The following is an 18,311-nucleotide window of genomic DNA, read 5'->3' on the forward strand; positions in this document are numbered from 1 at the left end:
ATCTTGAACATCCCAATTCCCCTTCCATATCGGCACAATTAACCCTGTCCTCCAATCTTCCAGAATTGAACCCTCTCTCATACATACATTGAACAACCTCTTCATACAACTGACTGTGACTTCTCCCACTGCAATTATAATTTCTGTACATATACCTCATCAATATCTGACACTCTTCCCTTTTTCATCGTCTTCAATACCATTCGCACCTCCTCCTCTGTGATCTCCACCAACTCCGCTTTTCCCTCCACATAACGAAGTAGCTCCAACTCACTGTTGCTCCCTTCCCCATTCAACAGCTGTTTTAAATATCCTTCCATCACCTACAACACTGCGCCTCTCTGTCTCTAACCTCCCACCTCCATCCTTAAGCACCTCCCTCCACGTCGTTGCTATCCTCATTCCTGTCACAAGCCAATTAATTGATCTTCTTCCTCCCACCATCTTCTTCCAACCTGTTGTACACCATATCATTCCATTTCATTCCTTGATCATTCCTTGGGTCATACCTTCCATAACATTCCTTGCTTTATCCACACCTCTCCTTCCTGCTTTCTTCTTCTGCCCATACAGGTGCAGCAATCCCACATCTGGCTGCCTCCCTCCATGCTTTGATATTCTCTATCCTCTTCCAAACCTTCTTCTTTTTTACCAACTGACTTCGCTACTTTCTCCATCCACTATACCTGGTTTCTATCCCTCGATGATGCACCCTTTCCTGAGGTCCTTCCACACAACACTTCTGGAATTCCCCTGAATGGCTCTTCATACTTCCACTCTTTCTCCAAACTTTCTGCTTCTTCACTAAGTTGCTCATACCTGGACCTCACCCTCTCCTTGCACTCTACGGCCATGTTTCCCCGACACTTCCCCCCCCCCCCCCCCCTCCACTAATAACCTTCCGACCTCTACTCTTAATCTCCCTCCTTTTCTTCATCCTCACCACAAACCACAGGCTTGTGCTGGGAGGTAGCATGCTCTCCCGCCAATACCTTGCAATCCTCAACCCTCCACAGCTGTCACTCCCTTACTGCCAGCAAACCCAGTTCTGTTCTGTGCTGCCCACTCCAATAGGTAATCTTGTGCCTTTCCTGGTTTTGAGGAAATAATGAACCAGATATGGCCATCCCATTCCTCGCCACCAGCTCCACCAGGTCGTTACCCTCTCTACTCCTTGTTCCCCAACCAAAGTTACGAAACCGAGCCCGCCCCACCGAACCACTCCGCTTTACTGTATGTACACAAGGACGAAACACAGGCCCAAAAGGCAGGGGATCTAGAGTATCAGCTCGTTGTTTATTCCTTGAACGTACAGTTTGACAGAACTGTTAACAGCAGGGCAACTTTCTTAATTTATTAATTACATTTTTCAAAATATACATTAAAAAGAGGTATTTTAATGTCCTAAAAAAGAAGAGAAGTTGAATGGATTAATTTATCTTTCTAAGAATGTGTTATTTTCTCCAGTGATATCAAGCTCTTTGTTGTGTTTGTACATAAATCACATGCTAGACCAAGACATAAATCAGGAGACATGGGTCTATTTTACCAGGAGTTACAAGGAAATTATAGCAGATGATGGACAAATAGGTGTGGAATATTATCTTGAACCTGATATCCCAGCTTCATGACCATTTGGCATTTACATGGGAACACCAAACAGGCTAACTTGAAAAATTAATCCTAAAATCTTTATGTAATTAATTTGTCCAGGTCTGGGTACAGGCGCATGTCCGACCAGCTAAAGAACACAATGATACATTTTCTTGTGGAGATCCTTCACTCAATAACAATCATGACACACAGTGCAGCAAAAACAGTCCTTTTTTTGGTATCTATTACAATCACATTTTCAATTTCCTCAATTATCATCCTCAGATAGATGAACAACATCTAATTTGATGTGCTGTTTCGGGCTAATGAGTCTTTGTGTTACCTGGTGCAAAATGAAACTCATGTACGTCATGGAAAAGGCCCCAATGAGGCAGAGTATTCAGTTATATGCTCAGCAGTTGCAAATGATATCATGGCCTATTTAATATGGGTTTGCAGCATAGTCCAGTGGTATCTAACTTGACTTTAACTGTCTAGTCTGGGTTTCATTCATGGCCTGACTATAAACTGTCATCCTGGACAGTTGCAGGCAGGAAGTTGCATCCATGAATAGACTATCCTTCAAAGGGGCTGTTTGTTGTCCTGCCTGTCAGCATATGCTGGTACATGTTACCGATCACATCATACCTTAAATATTGTGGGCCGGAACTCTGGCCAAATTCTATATTCCTGCCCTAATTGAGTGCTGTTGCAGCAGCAGATTGCAATAAAGTTGCAGCCTGTATGGGGCTAAATCTCAGCTATGAAAACAACCACAATAGGAATTGGGCCATGCCTATATGCCTGCATGACATCCTTACTATACTTGACGGACCGGTGTGTGTTTGTTGTTAGTTTATCACGCTACTCCTACAGTTCACCTCCTACTTTCTACATAGCATCAGCATGATGCCAATTAGTGTATAGGGGTGTTTTCATCTTTTGGGGAGCTGGAGGAGGGAGAGTGAGAGAGAGGGTTGCCAATTCTCTATGTAAATGTGTATCATGTAGCGCCACCCCGAGGTGGGAGAGAGTATTACAAGTCCCACCCTTTACAGCACAGTATTCCTATCCGCACGTTTTCCAGTCCAAAGACTCAATGAGCTATTTTGAATTATAAGCAGTAGGCATGTTTTTGCTTCATGCACGTAACTCAGGTTTTTATTTTTATGTGCAATTGAGGCAGCTGTCAGTTGCCTATACACCACACAAATAAAGGTATTTGTCAGAAGAACGTGTTGCATGTTTAGACTAAGATCTCCCATTCGGCGGGTACTTTGCGAGAGATATAATATTTAATGTCGACATGGTATGGGAAAGCTATTTTAAGAAGCTGTTGAACCATGGAGGAAGTAACGGTAAGCTCTCGTAAGTTTGTGCTAATGGGTTATGTAGAGGGGAAAGTGGAATTAGTGGAGATAATGGAAGAGGAGGTGCAGACAGCATTAAAGAGGATGAAGAAGGGAAGAGTGCCAGGGATTGATGAGGTGTGGAGGGAGATGCTAAATGCAGTGGGAGAAATTGCAGTCAGTTGGACAAAAAGGATATTAAATATATTATGAGAGGGTTCGATTCCGTAGGATTTGAGGACAAGGATAATTGTGTCGATACGGAAGAGGAAGAGCAATGCACAGGATCCAGGATGGGACAGAGTCTTTCTTTAGTCATATCATGAACGTATGGGAGAGGATTCTGGATGGGAGGATAAAGAAGAGTGCGGAGATTGAGAAAGGTGAATAAGAACAGAGGTTTAGAAAGAGTCGGTGGATGACGGACGGGATGTTCACACCGATTTATTTGGTGGAGAAGAGGTTTGAGGTGCAAGGTGAAATGGCATTACGACTTATGGATCTTGAGAAGGCCTATGAAATTGTCCCAGAAAAGATTATGAAAGTGACACCGAGATAAGTTGGAGTACCAGAATGATAAGTTAGGTTGGTGGAAGGTACTGTTATTTAAAATGCTGTTATATAAAATGTACAGCTGCTGTTATATAAAACTAGAGCAATACGGCTGCGGTGCCAATATGCCTCCGTGTAGTCCCTCCCTATGACAATGGGTATATGCCCTAGATGACTGTCCTAAAAATAAGAAAGTTTGACTTGAATCCCTTCAGCTGTTCTCAAGTATCATATTTTCTTTACCAGACATGACAGGTTTCACATTGATCGGTGAAGCGGTTTCAGAGAAGGTTTTTTTTTTTTTATATCGGCTTTCAAGCTAATATGGCTGCCGTTTGGCAGCCATATTAGCTTGAAAGCCGATATTAAAAAAAAAAAAACCTGACATATGACATCAAAAATGTACACTCTGCATATGTATGGGTAGGGGATCACACTTGTGAAGTTTCATGTTGATCGGATAAGTTTCGTTTTTCTATCGAAGATGGCTGCCAAACCATGTGACCTATGATGTCATAAGTTTAATATACACGTATCTATCTATAATTCCAGTAATCTCTGTTTGTACGTTTGTACGTTTGTTTGTCTGTGACCGCTGTTTCTCGACAACCACGGGTCCGATATACTTTTAACTTGCCAGGTATATTGCTGGGGACCCGAGGATGTGCCTTTTCAAGGTTTCATATTAATCGGACAATTACTTACCGAGCTATGTCCAAAAAACGATTCAACCAATCAGAGAGCAGCGAACTATCGCGTGTGCCGAACGTGGCGGACACACTCTGCCTCGGATGGCACATTTGAGAGCGTATTCATTTATTTCACGTTTGCAAACTATGTTGGCGTTAAACTATGTTTTAAAACTAATAAAAACGAATTTGCGATTCATTCGCTTTCCTGCGCGTTTGTGCACGCGATGGCGATTTCTTTACCAAACTCCGGAAGCCGTTCGCTTTGGACCAAACCATTTCATGTAAATAGAGGGGGGGGATATAATTTTAGATATAGATATAGTACGGGCAATGCCCTAGTCAATACAAATGCGTCATAGTTCATGTGTGTGCAATTTCAGATTTTTAAGATACGGCATTTGATTAAAACATTTATGACTGGTATACCACTTCACCGATGACGTCATCTTTATCATGCTTTTGTTCCCCATTGAGAGTACTTGACAAAGTTTCAAATTTTTCCATTCAGCGGTTTCCGCGAAATAATGTTTTTAATTATTTGCATTTAATCCAAGATTCCTGCCATACCACGTGACCTATGACGTCACAATTATCAAACAAAATATTCTACATGGATGTCGTGCCTACCCTGAAAGTTTTGTCTCAATCAGACATATGTTTGCTGAGAAAAACGAGGTTTAGCTCGTATGGATGGACAGACAACCCAAAAACATAATGCCTCTGGCCACATTTGGGGGCGGAGGCATAAAAACAACAACGTAGAATTGATAATGTAATTGTTCAAGGACAGTACGAGGAAACAAAGGGAAGAGTGTTTTGTTTAGTCCATGGATGCCAGAGGTGTTCAGCATGAGCAACGGTTTGAGGCAGGGTCATGTTTATCATGGTGATGGAGCTGGTACGCAGGAGAATAAACATGAAGGGTATCCTGGGGAAGATGTTCTTTGCGGATTATCTGGTTGTTGTGGTGGAGAATGGGCGGGAGATGCAGGAGGTACTAGGGGAGCGGAAGAAGGCATTCGGGAAGCATGGACTGAAGGCGAGTATGAATAAGAATGAGGTGACGTGGGTTTGGCAGCAGAGAAAGGAAATGAATATCAGGTTAACGGGGAAGGAGATGAGACAGGGAAATAGATGTGATTATGTATCTATGGGGAAAGGTGACTGGGGATGGTATTTCAGAGGCAGCGGAGGATAAAGGTGCGTGTGAATGCATGGATGAGGGTGGATGGTGTTATGGCAGACATAAATATATGAAGGAAATTGAAAGGGAATGTTCTGATGTCTTGTGTAACGCCGGCCTACTGTTATGGTCTCGAGACGGTGGCACTGACAGAAATACAGCAACAGAGGCTGCAAGTTTGTGAGAACAACTGGGTCAGGAGGATTACGGGAGGGAAGAGGGTGAATAGAAGGAGAACGGGTGAACTGAATGGATGTGTTCAGATAAGCTTGATGGGAAGATTTGTAAATAGCCAGCTGAAGAGGACTGGCCAACTTGGTGTGGATGGAGGAAGAGAGAATGGCAAAGAAAAGTGGTGGGTTGAAGGAGCGAGGTAGGAGGAAAAGAGGTAAACTGTGGCTGAGATGGGAATATTGTGTGAGAAGTGATATCAATAAGGTTGGGATGATGGGAGGGTGGAGAGAGTTAGCTGAAGATAGAGGGAAGTGGTGGAGTATCGTGTTCAAGCCAGGGCAGAAGCTTGGTACCATTAGGCCTCATCCCGGAAGGGAATAGAGGAGGAAGAAGAAAATGGGTGTTTCATTATATAGTGCCTACTGTGAAGGAGGGAAGAAGTTTGTATTTGTGTGTGTTTGTGTTTGATGGGTTATGCTACTCTGTTGCTCAAGCGTTTTAGTGAGGAGTGTTGTTGTGGTGCATGGCAGGAACAAATCAAAGGCGTCGCTCAGCCTCCACAACCCCTCTGGATGACGACGATGAGAGGCAGAAACGCCGCCTGGCCCAAGAGCAGGAGATAAGCAGGGTCTGCCATCTTTTCACATGCATCTTGCACAAAGTGAGTCACTATTGGTTGACGAAATGTTTGTGACCACTATGTGACTTGTTTACGAACAGATGCAATCTGGCTTGGGCAAACTGCTGCTGAAGGAGGAGATGGCGAAGGAGGCAGGCAAACATGAAGAAGACATGCTCATGTTGGCAGCTCAAAGTCCAACGAGTGACCATGGCTCGCCCTACGAACGGCACTACGACAGCTCAATGAGCTCCTGTAAGTATTTTGAGCCTCTGTTATAGAAAAAAAGTGGACATGCAGAATTGATAATGTAATTGTCCAAGGACAGTTCCAACGGTCATTCCAAGTGCCTTTTTGGCACGAGGGATATGCAGACGACTAGATTCCAATTTTCCGTGTAACGTAGTTGCTTCTTCAGCACATGCGACTCATACACATTTGGGTTCTTAGAGGTGACACAAAGTATTTTGAGCAAATTGGAAAATCTTTTTGAGACACAGCCACGTCTCAACATGGCTAATGGAAGACCAATGGGTCTTATAATGCAATGCTCTTTAATATGAGGAGAGAAAATGTTTATGACCTCAGAAGATGTTATCTAACAACTGGATCATCAAGAGATATAACCCTCACTCAGGACTGATACATTCATGTGACAAGCAATTCCTTTCAAACTGCCCAGAGTACCGCAAACATACTCCCTGGACCTCGCAGGATGACTGTCAATACCATTTTGAGGCATCTACGTGATGCAGGCCCCGTGTTTGTCGTCTTGTTTAGTGTCCAAGACATGCACCAAAACATATGCAAGCACTCTTGCAGTGGTCATATCAGCACGTCTGATGGACATGGAGGCAGTGGGTATGTGTTGTCATCTTTATGCACGATAATTGTCCTGCTCACTGGGACAATCGAACAAGGAACGTTCGCATCAATTCAACAATGGATGGAAGCCCTCCATTTCAAACATTAGATCAGGGCCGTCTCTACAGACATCTCTCAAGCAGTTAATACAGTCTGGCGCCCCTCCTTGATCTCCAAACTCTCTACTTACGGCATCCAAGTGCTTACGACATCCTCTCATGGATCACCGACGTCCTCCACTCCCTTAGTCAGCATGTAGCTCTCAACAAGATCCTCTCATCTCCTCCCTCTGTCAAACCTGGAGTGTCCCAAGGCACTGTGTATTGGGCAGTGTCTTGGGCCAAGGCACATCTTCATCAGTGATCTTTCTGATTCCCTGGAAAATCCTGCTTATCTCTGCTGATGATGCCACCCTCTGACGCACCATCTCTCATCCTTCAGTCATGAAAGCAGCAACCACTTCCCACTTTGCAGACCTTTATAGAACCAGGAGCTCGTACAACATTTCGAATAGAGCTTTCAACCTGTCAAATTCCACGCACATCCTGCCTCTTTGAAAAGACCATCTGGCAAAAACTCTCATATACTTCTAAAACAAACCACTTGAAGAGGTTAAGTCACTCAAACCTTTAGGCCTCACCATCAGCCATGATCTTGGGCAGTCCGAATTTCCAAGATGGCCTCCAAAACGAGCCCCCTTGTTATGTGAAGTCTTTCCTTGGCCAATCTGAGCTTTTGACAACCTACAAGGCCCTCATTCACAGCTCTATGGAGTACTGCTCTCCCCTTTGGGCTGGTACCCCTGACTCACACCTTGTCCTTCATGCCGTGGCAAACATGCCCTCAAAATCATAGGGCTCTCAAATGATGAAGCTGAGCGTCTAGCCTGTTACTTTATCATCGCAGACAGGTTGGCGGCCCTTCTGTATTGTACCTCCTCGTTTTGGTCTTGCACCATCTTTCCTCTCTCGGCTCTGTCTCCCAGGTTTCTGCAGGGTGCACATGGTCTGCCAGTATCCCCCTTGTTCCTTTTATATACCATACTCTTCACAGAACATTGGTGCTGCTGAAGCAGTTTCCTGGCAAGGGTATTATTGGGTGGTTTGCCATTGCCTTCCCTGATCTACTTGTTAAATTCCCAAAATCCAGGCTCACTGCTCACCTCCACTCATTTGTGCCTCTTTTGTCTCACCTGTGGAATCAACCAGTCAGTTCAGTCCCATTTTTCCCTCCAGGGTTTCTAGACAGCTGTTCACCCCTACCTCAGGTTCACCCCCATCCACACCCATTATCTCATCTATCCTCAAATGATCCCATTCCCAAGCGTCTCCTTTACCAAGTTATTGGATTTCCCCCCCCCCCCTCTCCATCGCCATTTGTTAGTTGTCGGTTGGTTTGTTGCTTCTTCTGTTTCATCACCGCTTTCCGCTTCCTCTTCTTCATTTTCCATTTTGTTCCCTTCCACTCTGCTCTAGCTCTTCCATGAGCATCGACCAGGTATACAAAAATATAGCCAACGCTGATGACATCACACCCTGGCCTGCCTTCTCGTCAGATTCAAATCCAATTGACCATCTTTGGGCTATCATTGATCGGCGCGTCCGATCCTTACCAATACAGCCACAGATTATCGATGAGCTGTAACAGGAACTGATTCAGACATGGAATGCCATTCTCCAAGCTCAGACTTGAGTGTCCCTACGGTCAATGTGACGGCAGTACCCGCTATCGAAATTGTTAGTTCAACATTGGATCTGTATGTGAAAACCTTTGTCACAATACAGCATTATATGATTAGGTCAAAACTAAATGGACATGTACGAGTAGTTGGTCAGCATTTATCTCTGTCGGAGGTTTCACCTCATCTCTATCCCTTGATGTCACATAAATAAATGGCATCAACAACAATCAGGTGTTCTGTTTGTTGTGGTGGAGAGTGTATTACCACATTTGGAAAGCACAGCGGACTACTTTATTGCAATTACTCAAAGCTGAAATAACATTTTGAAGAAACATGTCTTTCCCTTCACCCCTGTCTGCACCTCCCCCCTCGTAGATGCCTCTAAAACTGCATCACTTCCTAACTATGGCTCCAATGGACTTTACAGGGTAAGACCTATCAAGCTTCCTCAAATATCAGGGATAAACTGAAGTTTTTAAAATCTCCATTCTCTGAGTTATATTATTAAATAAAACATGTTATGACATTATTGAAAGGATGGGGCCATACAATGAAATGATATATAATGGCTTATCACATTTATGGCGACACTTGAAGATTGCAGTCCATCGACAATCCCCATCAAACTTGGCAGAACTAGAGCAATTTTCATGTAAAGAATGGGCAAAGATTTCACCATCTCACTGTACAAAGCTGGTAAAGACCTACCCAAAAACCTGGTAGAGACCTACCCAAAAACCTGGTAGAGACCTACCCAAAAACCTGGTAGAGACCTACCCAAATACCTGGTAGAGACCTACCCAAATACCTGGTAGAGACCTACCCAAATACCTGGTAGAGACCTACCCAAATACCTGGTAGAGACCTACCCAAAAACCTGGTAGAGACCTACCCAAATACCTGGTAGAGACCTACCCAAATACCTGGTAGAGACCTACCCAAATACCTGGTAGAGACCTACCCAAATACCTGGTAGAGACCTACCCAAAAACCTGGTAGAGACCTACCCAAATACCTGGTAGAGACCTACCCAAAAACCTGGTAGAGACCTCCCCAAATACCTGGTAGAGACCGACCCAAATACCTGGTAGAGACCTACCCAAATACCTGGTAGAGACCTACCCAAAAACCTGGTAGATACAGTGCATTCAGAAGGTATTCAGACCCCTTCACTTTTTTCACATTTTGTTATGTTGCAGCCTTATGTTGAAATCGTTTAAATTCATTTTTTCCCTCATCAATCTGCACTCAATACCCCATAATGACAAAGAGAAAACTGTGTTTTAGAAAGTTTTGCAAATTTATTAAAAAGAAAAAACTGAAATATCACATTGACGTAAGTATTCAGACCCTTTGCTATGACACTTGAAATTTAGCTCAGGTGCCTCCAATTTCTCTTGATCATCTTTGAGATGTTTCTACACCTTGATTGGAGTCCACCTGTGGTAAATTCAATTGATTGGACATGATTTGGAAAGGCACACACCTGTCTATATAAGGTCTCACAGCTGACAATGCATATCAGAGCAAAAACCAAGCCATGAGGTCTAAGGAACTGCCTGCAGAGCTCAGAGACAGGATTGTGTCGAGGCACAGATCTGGGGAAGCCTACAAAAAAATCTCTGCTGCATTGAAGGTTCCCAAGAGCACAGTGGCCTCCATAATTCTTAAATGGAAGAAGTTTGGAACAACAAGGACTCTTCCTAGAGCTGGGCGCCCGGCCAAACTGAGCAATCGGGGGAGAAGGGCCTTGGTAAGAGAGGTGACCAATAACCCCATGGTCACTCTGGCTGAGCTCCAGAGATCCTGTGTGGAAATGGGAGAAAGTTCCAGAAGTACAACCATCACTGCAACACTCCACCGATCTGGGATTTATGGCAGAGTGGCCAGACGGAAGCCTCTCCTCAGTGAAAGACATGAAAGCCCACAGAATCTTGTTTCTCACAGTCTGAGAGTCCTTTAGGTGCTTTTTTGCAAACTCCAAGCAGGCTTTCATGTGTAGATACAGTGCATTCCTGGTAGAGACCTGGTAGAGACCGTGTGTGTTTCTTTGTCTGTCCGCTCACTTATACTTTCCCTATATATTTTTGAGCTCAAAAGGTCATAAGGTCAACATAGGCCAAAGGTCAACCACTTTTTTTAAATTTCTAAAATCCTCAATTTTCATAGATTGACTTGAAATTTAAATAGGATTTACATACCAGCATACTGAATTCAACCACCAACTATTTTGCAGATCAACATAGGCCAAAAGGTCAACAACCTTTTCAGATGTCTAAAATCCTCAATTTTCATAGATTGACTTGAAATTTAAATATGATTTCCATATCAGCTAACTGAATTCAACCACCAACAATTTTTGAAATCAACATAGGCCGAAGGTCAACCACTTCTTTCAAATTACTAAAATCCTCAATTTTCATCCGATTGACTTGAAATTTAAAACAGGATTTACATATCGACGAACTGAATTCATCCACCAACTATTTTGCAGATCAACATAGGTTACATGGTCAATATAGGCCAAAGGTCAACCACTTTTCTTCTAGTTTCTAAAATCCTCAATTTTTATCTGATTGACTTAAAATTCGAATAGTATTTTCATATAAGCTAACTGAATTCAACCACCAAATGTTTTAGGATCAACATAGGCCAAAAGGTCAACATAGGCAACATAGGTCAACCACTTTTCTAAAATCCTGAATTTTCATCCGATTGACTTGAAATTTAAATAGGATTTACATATCAGCGAACTGAATTCAACCACCAACTTTTTGCAGATCAACATAGGCAAAAAGGTCAATAAAGGCCTAAAGGTCAACATAGGCCAAAAGGTCAACAAGCTTTTCAAATTTCTAAAATCCTCAATTTTCATCTGATTGACTGGAAATTTAAATAGGATTTACATATCAGCTAACTGAATTGAATCACCAACTATTTTAAGATTAACATAGGCCACCAGGTCAACATAGGCCAAAGGTCAACCACTTTTTTCCGAAGTTCTAAAATCCTCAATTATCATCCGATTGACTTGTAATTTGAAGAGGATTTTCATATCAGCTAACTGAATTCAACCACAAACTATTTTTGAGATCAACATAGTCCCAAACATCAACAGAGGCCGAAGGTCAACCACTTTTTTAAAATTTCTAAAATCCTCAATTTTCATCCGATTGACTTGAAATTTAAATAGGATTTACATATCAGCGAACTGAATTGAACCACCAACCACCAACGATCCGATTGACTTGAAATTTAAATAGGATTTACATATCAGCAAACTGAATTGAACCACCAACTATTTTGCAGCTCAACATGGGTCACATGGTCAACATAGGCCAAAGGTCAACCACTTTTTTCACATTTCTAAAATCATCAATTTTTATCCGATTGACTTGAAATTTGAAGGCGATTTGCATATCAGGTCGCAGAATTCAACCACCAATTATTTGTGAGGTCAAAAGGATGCTCTACTGAGTGCCATTCTACTTTGTTCTCTTTTGCCAAGTGTCGCTCTACGAGTGATTTTTAATTTGTCTGTCTGTCTGGTTTGTCTGCACAGAATAAATATGATTTTCTCTGTAACTGTTGGCCCGATTGACATGAAACTTTCACCATAGGTGCACCTCCTCCCTCAGATTTTTTAAAATGATAATTATAATGTCAAAGGTCATGTGGTACGGGCGCCATCTTGGGAAAACCGAATAAAAATGCACCTCTGTCTCCGAAAGCGCTGAATAGAAAAAAATTGAGACATGGCTCATTGTAAAGAACTCTCCATGGGGAATAACATATATATTAATGATGATGTCATAGGTGCCTCCATTATGACATCATAATTCGACAAGTATAAAACGTTATCCGATCAAGATGAAATTTGTTGAGCGTCAGAGTGATAAATTGGTGGAGAAAAACAAAATATGACGTCATTGGTCACGTGGTTCAGCCGCCATATTTGTTTTAACACAAAACCCTTAAAAAGCACTAAAACACGTCCTGGCGAGGGTCTGCAATCTGATTGCTCTCTCTTGTTATTCATACATGTTTTTAAAAAGTGTTCCTGACATGTGATCTCCTTCAACTATAAGTGTTTAGTTTGATCTTTTCCGTTCTGTATAAAAAAGTTGCTTTGGAAAAATTGTTTCTACATAATTTTTAATTCATCTAAATGTGGCATTATTGGGAGTGGGTGAATACTTTTGGAGGCTGCTGCATGTGTGAAAACTTTTACTGAAGAACAATCTCTTTCTGTTGGAAATATGCAAATAATATTAAACCAGTGTTTATGTTCCTTAAAAGTTTAATCTTCACTGGAATCACGAGAAAATCCAGAACTTGTTGCTGTTTGTAACCATTCCATATTATTTCATGGACCCACTTGCATGTTTGTGTCCTTATTACAGCACCAGTCAATGGACTTTGTTCCTTATGGATCTTCTGGTTTTAGTGACTATTGGGGTACTCGAGGTAAGTCAGCTGTTGGATAATTTTTTACTGAGACTTATTTTATTGCAATGTGTGCATATTGTTTTGCAATTGGAAGATTGTGAGCAAGAGGTTATTGTAGACTCACCACTGGGCCAAAGCCCAGTGTGCAAACATGGCCATTTTTTTGTTGAACTATTATTGTCACAATTGATTCAGTGTGGCATGTGCACATGACGATGCAACACTTTTTTGGGATACTAAGTCGAGGCTCGTATAAGAGCCAACACATGGAACATATAATAAAAGGATCGGGGTACAAGATGGGGAGAGAGAAGGAAGCACAACAACAGTAGGGAATAGGGACATCGGGAGATCTGTGGAAGAGAAGGCTCGGGCGGGGTACATTTGATAAACAAGCTGAACACTACAAGGACTTTCAGGAAAGAAAATAGAGAATTTGAAAAAGGTGGATTTGTGGTGTGCTAACGGGGGTAGAAAAGATCAAGGTTTTGGATGGGGAAAGATGTGAGATGGTGGTGAACGGCTGTTTTGAAGACCTGGAGGGAGGATTGTGTGGGAATTTGTTCCAGAGGCGGGAGAATGGAGGAATGAAAGAGTGAAGGTGAGCAGAGAGTCCTGATTTTGGCAGTTTTACCAGAAGAGGGTTGATGGCAGATCCTGTGTGTCCTGCAGGAATATTTGTGGAGACAGAGCACAGACAGAGCAGGGGGAGATAGGCCGGAAAGGAGTCAGGAGAAGACAGAAAGACCACCAACCTCCCTATGGTGAGAGAGAAAGACCCTCAGTATCCGCTTCATCGCGGGAGATACCCATGATTCTAAAAGCTTTGGTTTCTACAGCGTGAAGCCAAGCAAGGTGTGAGGCAGGTGCACCAGCCCAGAGGGGAGAGCAGTATTCCATCAAACTGTGGATGAAAGCCTTGTATGTGGTGAGAAGCTCAGTGGTGCCAAGAAAGGACTTCGCACGACGGAGGATGCCCAGTCGGCGTCTGACTTTGTAGGCCAGCTTGGAAAAGTGGTTTTCCCATGAAAGATCATGGCAGATAGTGAGACCCAAAAGCTTGAGTGACAGAACTTCTTCGAGACGATTGTTGAGAAAGTAGATGGGAGGGTTTTCCAGCCGGTCTTTTCGGAGAGGCATCGTGAGAGTGTGAGATTTGTCAGGATTGAAAGACATGTTCCACTTGTTTGACCAGTTTGTTCAGGTCTGCAGAGAGTGAAGAGGCTGCTGCCTGCCAATCTGAGGGTTGGGATATGGAGCAGCAGAGAGTGGAGTCATCAGCATCATCATGAATGTGCATATGGTTGTCAATTGGGAGTGAAAACAGGGAGATTATCTTCTGAAAATAATCTTCCCGAGTATTCATCGGAAAGTGAACGTAAAAGAAAGAGTCGTTGTAATGACTCTAGGTTATTCTGAGACTGCATTGCAATCAAAGGAAGAAGAAGAAGAAGCCTTTGAATCCTGACTCAACATGGATAGGACTTGCCCAAAGAGCAGAAATTGGGTTCTGTCACATCTTTCTGAGAGAGTTGAACTTCATTTCACTTGGATTCTCTTATAGACTGAAACAGCAGTTTCTCATACGTGAAAAAGTTTTACAAACGAATTTTTTTCATTTGGAGAACGGAGCAGCTGAGAAGTAGAAAAATTCTCCCCCATTCTCCTTCTCTTTGTCCTTGTTGGAGTAGCCAAAAGTGGAAGCCTTGTTGGAGTTTGTCCTGAATTCATGTTTTAAAAGCATAAAGTTGGATGTAAATAGGATTTGCCTCACAGTTTTATTGAATTGCCTTGCAAAATTCTGTTTACTCGATAAAAATGCTTCATTTTCATCCACAAGTCAATTAAACTCACTTTGCTGAGGCATGGGGGTCCATTTAGTGGTTTGTGAGTGGGGAAAGCTTCCTGATGTGGTACACCCTGTTAGGGGGTATATTTAGTTGTTTATGAGTGGGGAAAAACCGCCTGATGTGGCACACTCTGCGAGGGGGTCTATTTAGGGGATTATGAGTGGGGGAAAGATGCCTGATGTGGCACACTCTGTGAATGGGTATATTTAGTGGTTTATGAGTGTGGGAAAGCCGCCTGATGTGGCACACTCTGCGAGGGGGTCTATTTAGTGGTTTATGAGTGGGGGAAAGCCGCCTGATGTGGCACACTCTGCGAGGGGGTCTATTTAGGGGATTATGAGTGGGGGAAAGCCGCCTGATGTGGCACACTCTGCGAGGGGGTCTATTTAGTGGTTTATGAGTGGGGGAAAGCCGCCTGATGTGGCACACTCTGCGAGGGGGTCTATTTAGTGGTTTATGAGTGGGGGAAAGCCGCCTGATGTGGCACACTCTGCGAGGGGGTCTATTTAGTGGTTTATGAGTGGGGGAAAGCCGCCTGATGTGGCACACTCTGCGAGGGGGTCTATTTAGTGGTTTCTGAGTGGGGGAAAGCCGCCTGATGTGGCACACTCTGTGAGGTGGTCTATTTAGTGGTTTCTGAGTGGGGAAAAGATGCCTGATGTGGCACACTCTGTGAATGGGTATATTTAGTGGTTTATGAGTGGGGGAAAGCCGCCTGATGTGGCACACTCTGCGAGGGGGTCTATTTAGTGGTTTCTGAGTGGGGGAAAGCCACCTGATGTGGCACACTCTGTGAGGTGGTCTATTTAGTGGTTTCTGAGTGGGGAAAAGATGCCTGATGTGGCACACTCTGTGAAGGGGTATATTTAGTGGTTTATGAGTGGGGGAAAGCCGCCTGATGTGGCACACTCTGTGAAGGGGTATATTTAGTGGTTTATGAGTGGGGAAAAGATGCCTGATGTGGCACACTCTGTGAAGGGGTATATTTAGTGGTTTATGAGTGGGGAAAAGATGCCTGATGTGGCACACTCTGTGAAGGGGTATATTTAGTGGTTTATGAGTGGGGGAAAGCCACCTGATGTGGCACACCCTGTGAACAGACAATCCACACCCAACCAGCACACTGACAACAACTCAACATTGGCATCAGTTCGAATGATCACAAGTGGATTTCTGACATTGGTCCAATGTCAGTAAAAGCGATGTCTATATTCCAATGTCAGCCAGGTGGCATTTTCCCAATGTTGGCCGTTGTCCCAGTTTTAAAACGTTGGGATATTGGCCAATATTGGGCCAATGTTGGGACAATTGACAGATTTTGTTGGCGCAAGGTCAATCCAACGCCAGTGTGTCAGCTGGGGAGGAAGAGCAATGACTTGTTTATTGATTGGAATTCTCCTTGAGGTCTGGGATATTGTTTTGTTTTTCTAAAGTGTCTGAGACTCATGGAGGAGTAGCATAAACCACACACAGACACGTGCACAAGACAACACCGGACTTTACTTCAGACAAACACAGCCTCTGAGCTTTGCCAAAGTGACATTATATAACTTAAAATATAACTTTCTGGTGCAATGTTGTGTACCGGTGACATTATCTTTGTGACTCTTTTCTTTTGAGTTTGGCAATGAATGAAAAATTCAAGCCTGGTGTTGGGCTAGCGGCTAGGGTGCCAGCTTAGGATCCAAGGATCCTGGGTTGGAATCCCGGTCGATCGCTGAATTAACGCCAGGGGGGTTGACTCAGCCTGTCATCCTTCCGAGGTCGGCTAATTGAGTACCAGTTCACTGGTAATTCCCTGCTTGTCGTAAAAGGCGACAAAAAGGGTTGGCGGCAGGAAGGGCATCCGGCCGTAAAACATTGCTTCAAAAAGGGGACCAACAACAACAAACAACAACCACGGTCCCCGAAAAAGGCCAACCCCCGCTTTGCGGGGAAAAATGGCTTCTAAAGGTGGGTTTTTTTTTTTTGTTTGTTTTTAATGAATGAAAAAGTTCCTCCCCATGGATGCCATCCTTCATGGTTTAATGGAAAATCAACGTCTTTATGGAATGTTTATTTTTCATGAACTTTTTAAATGACTAAAACTGATTTGTATGATGATTATAACATTGTTTTTCTATTCTCTTCCCTCATTTCCTTCCTCCAGAGTTTAAGGTATGGATCTCCACACATAAATCGCATTGTAAAGCAACAGTACATTTAATGCATGCGCGTTTGCTTATTGCGTATATTACTGCTCATGCATGTGTTCAAAACTTTATTTATGAACTTTCTTCACCATTTCATGTAACCCATCTATGTTTTACATTTACTTACCCGATCTGATCCATCTTCATTCCTGCTCGTCATTGCTGCCCTCCTGTTGTGGGGCTGGGTGCATACATCACATTTCTCTTCTTAGCATATGCATACAACTGACTCGCATGCTGACCGCAAGGTGAAGGGCCTCTCTATGCCTTGCATGACTGATATGATGAAGGTAGGCACAGGGATTTCACTGAGGCTTGCATGAGTGTTCTCGATTGGCTTTCATGATTTTTTTGCATGTCAATCTTTAACTGATATAATATTGCTTTTTATTTGTGCTCTTTATAATATGAAATTCCTTCATATCTGAGATACCCCAAACCACGATTGCGTCAGTAATTGCATCGTCAGAAACACAGGGTTAGGCAATTGGTTCATGTCCGTCCATCCGTCCATCCATCTTATCAGTTTATGATCGAGGAACAACTTATTTAAATTGAATGTTATATTCTGAACATGAATAGAAGGACACGTTTGCCGTTTAACGTACTTTGGCTCCGAACCCATCCCGATCGCGCATGCACAGAGAAGACTGAGATAATATTTTACTCCTTCTGCTTCCCTGACAGTCAAACAAAATTAAAATCATTCCAAACAGGAAATTTACTGTTTTTATGAACTTTATAAAGGACACAGACAACAGGCATGAAGAACTAATGTAACGTGTTAGATAGGGTGATATAATAGACACTGTGGAAAATGGTGGTAAACCCCAGAATTAATTAATTTATACGTTTTTAAACCTATTCGAACCTTTATTACCCTCGCCAGAGGATAGGGTATTGCATTTGAGTCCGTCTGTTTGTTTGTCTGTTTGTCCGCACAGAACAAATATGATTTTCTCTGCAACCGTTGGTCCGATTGACAGGAAATTTTCACCATAGGTGCAACTCCAACTGTATAATTTTTTAATGATAATTATGACATCATAAGTCATGTGGTTCGGCCGCCATCTTGGAAAAATCTAAAAACTTTGCACCTCTATATCTCGGAAA

General features: G+C 42.9%; 1 protein-coding gene across 11 annotated transcripts in view; it reads left to right on the forward strand.

Annotated features, from left to right (window-relative positions):
• The window catches only part of LOC137421193 (actin-binding LIM protein 1), a 488,353-nt gene that overhangs the window by 461,845 nt on the left and 8,197 nt on the right, over positions 1-18,311 (forward strand). For 6 of the 11 annotated variants that reach the window (XM_078771775.1, XM_078771771.1, XM_078771773.1 and 3 more), the window contains 4 exons: positions 6,074-6,171; positions 6,264-6,417; positions 9,083-9,135; positions 13,111-13,178. In XM_078771775.1, the coding sequence (XP_078627901.1) occupies positions 6,074-6,171; positions 6,264-6,417; positions 9,083-9,135; positions 13,111-13,178 (373 nt within the window). Of the gene's footprint in view, positions 1-6,073; positions 6,172-6,263; positions 6,418-9,082; positions 9,136-13,110; positions 13,179-17,410; positions 17,489-18,311 lie in introns of all 11 variants that reach the window. The other 5 variants (XM_078771768.1, XM_078771770.1, XM_078771767.1 and 2 more) reach the window with 1 other exon arrangement.

This window comes from Myxine glutinosa, chromosome 2 (genome assembly GCF_964187855.1).
Source record: "Myxine glutinosa chromosome 2, kmMyxGlut1.1, whole genome shotgun sequence".
Classification (NCBI taxonomy): domain Eukaryota; kingdom Metazoa; phylum Chordata; class Myxini; order Myxiniformes; family Myxinidae; genus Myxine; species Myxine glutinosa.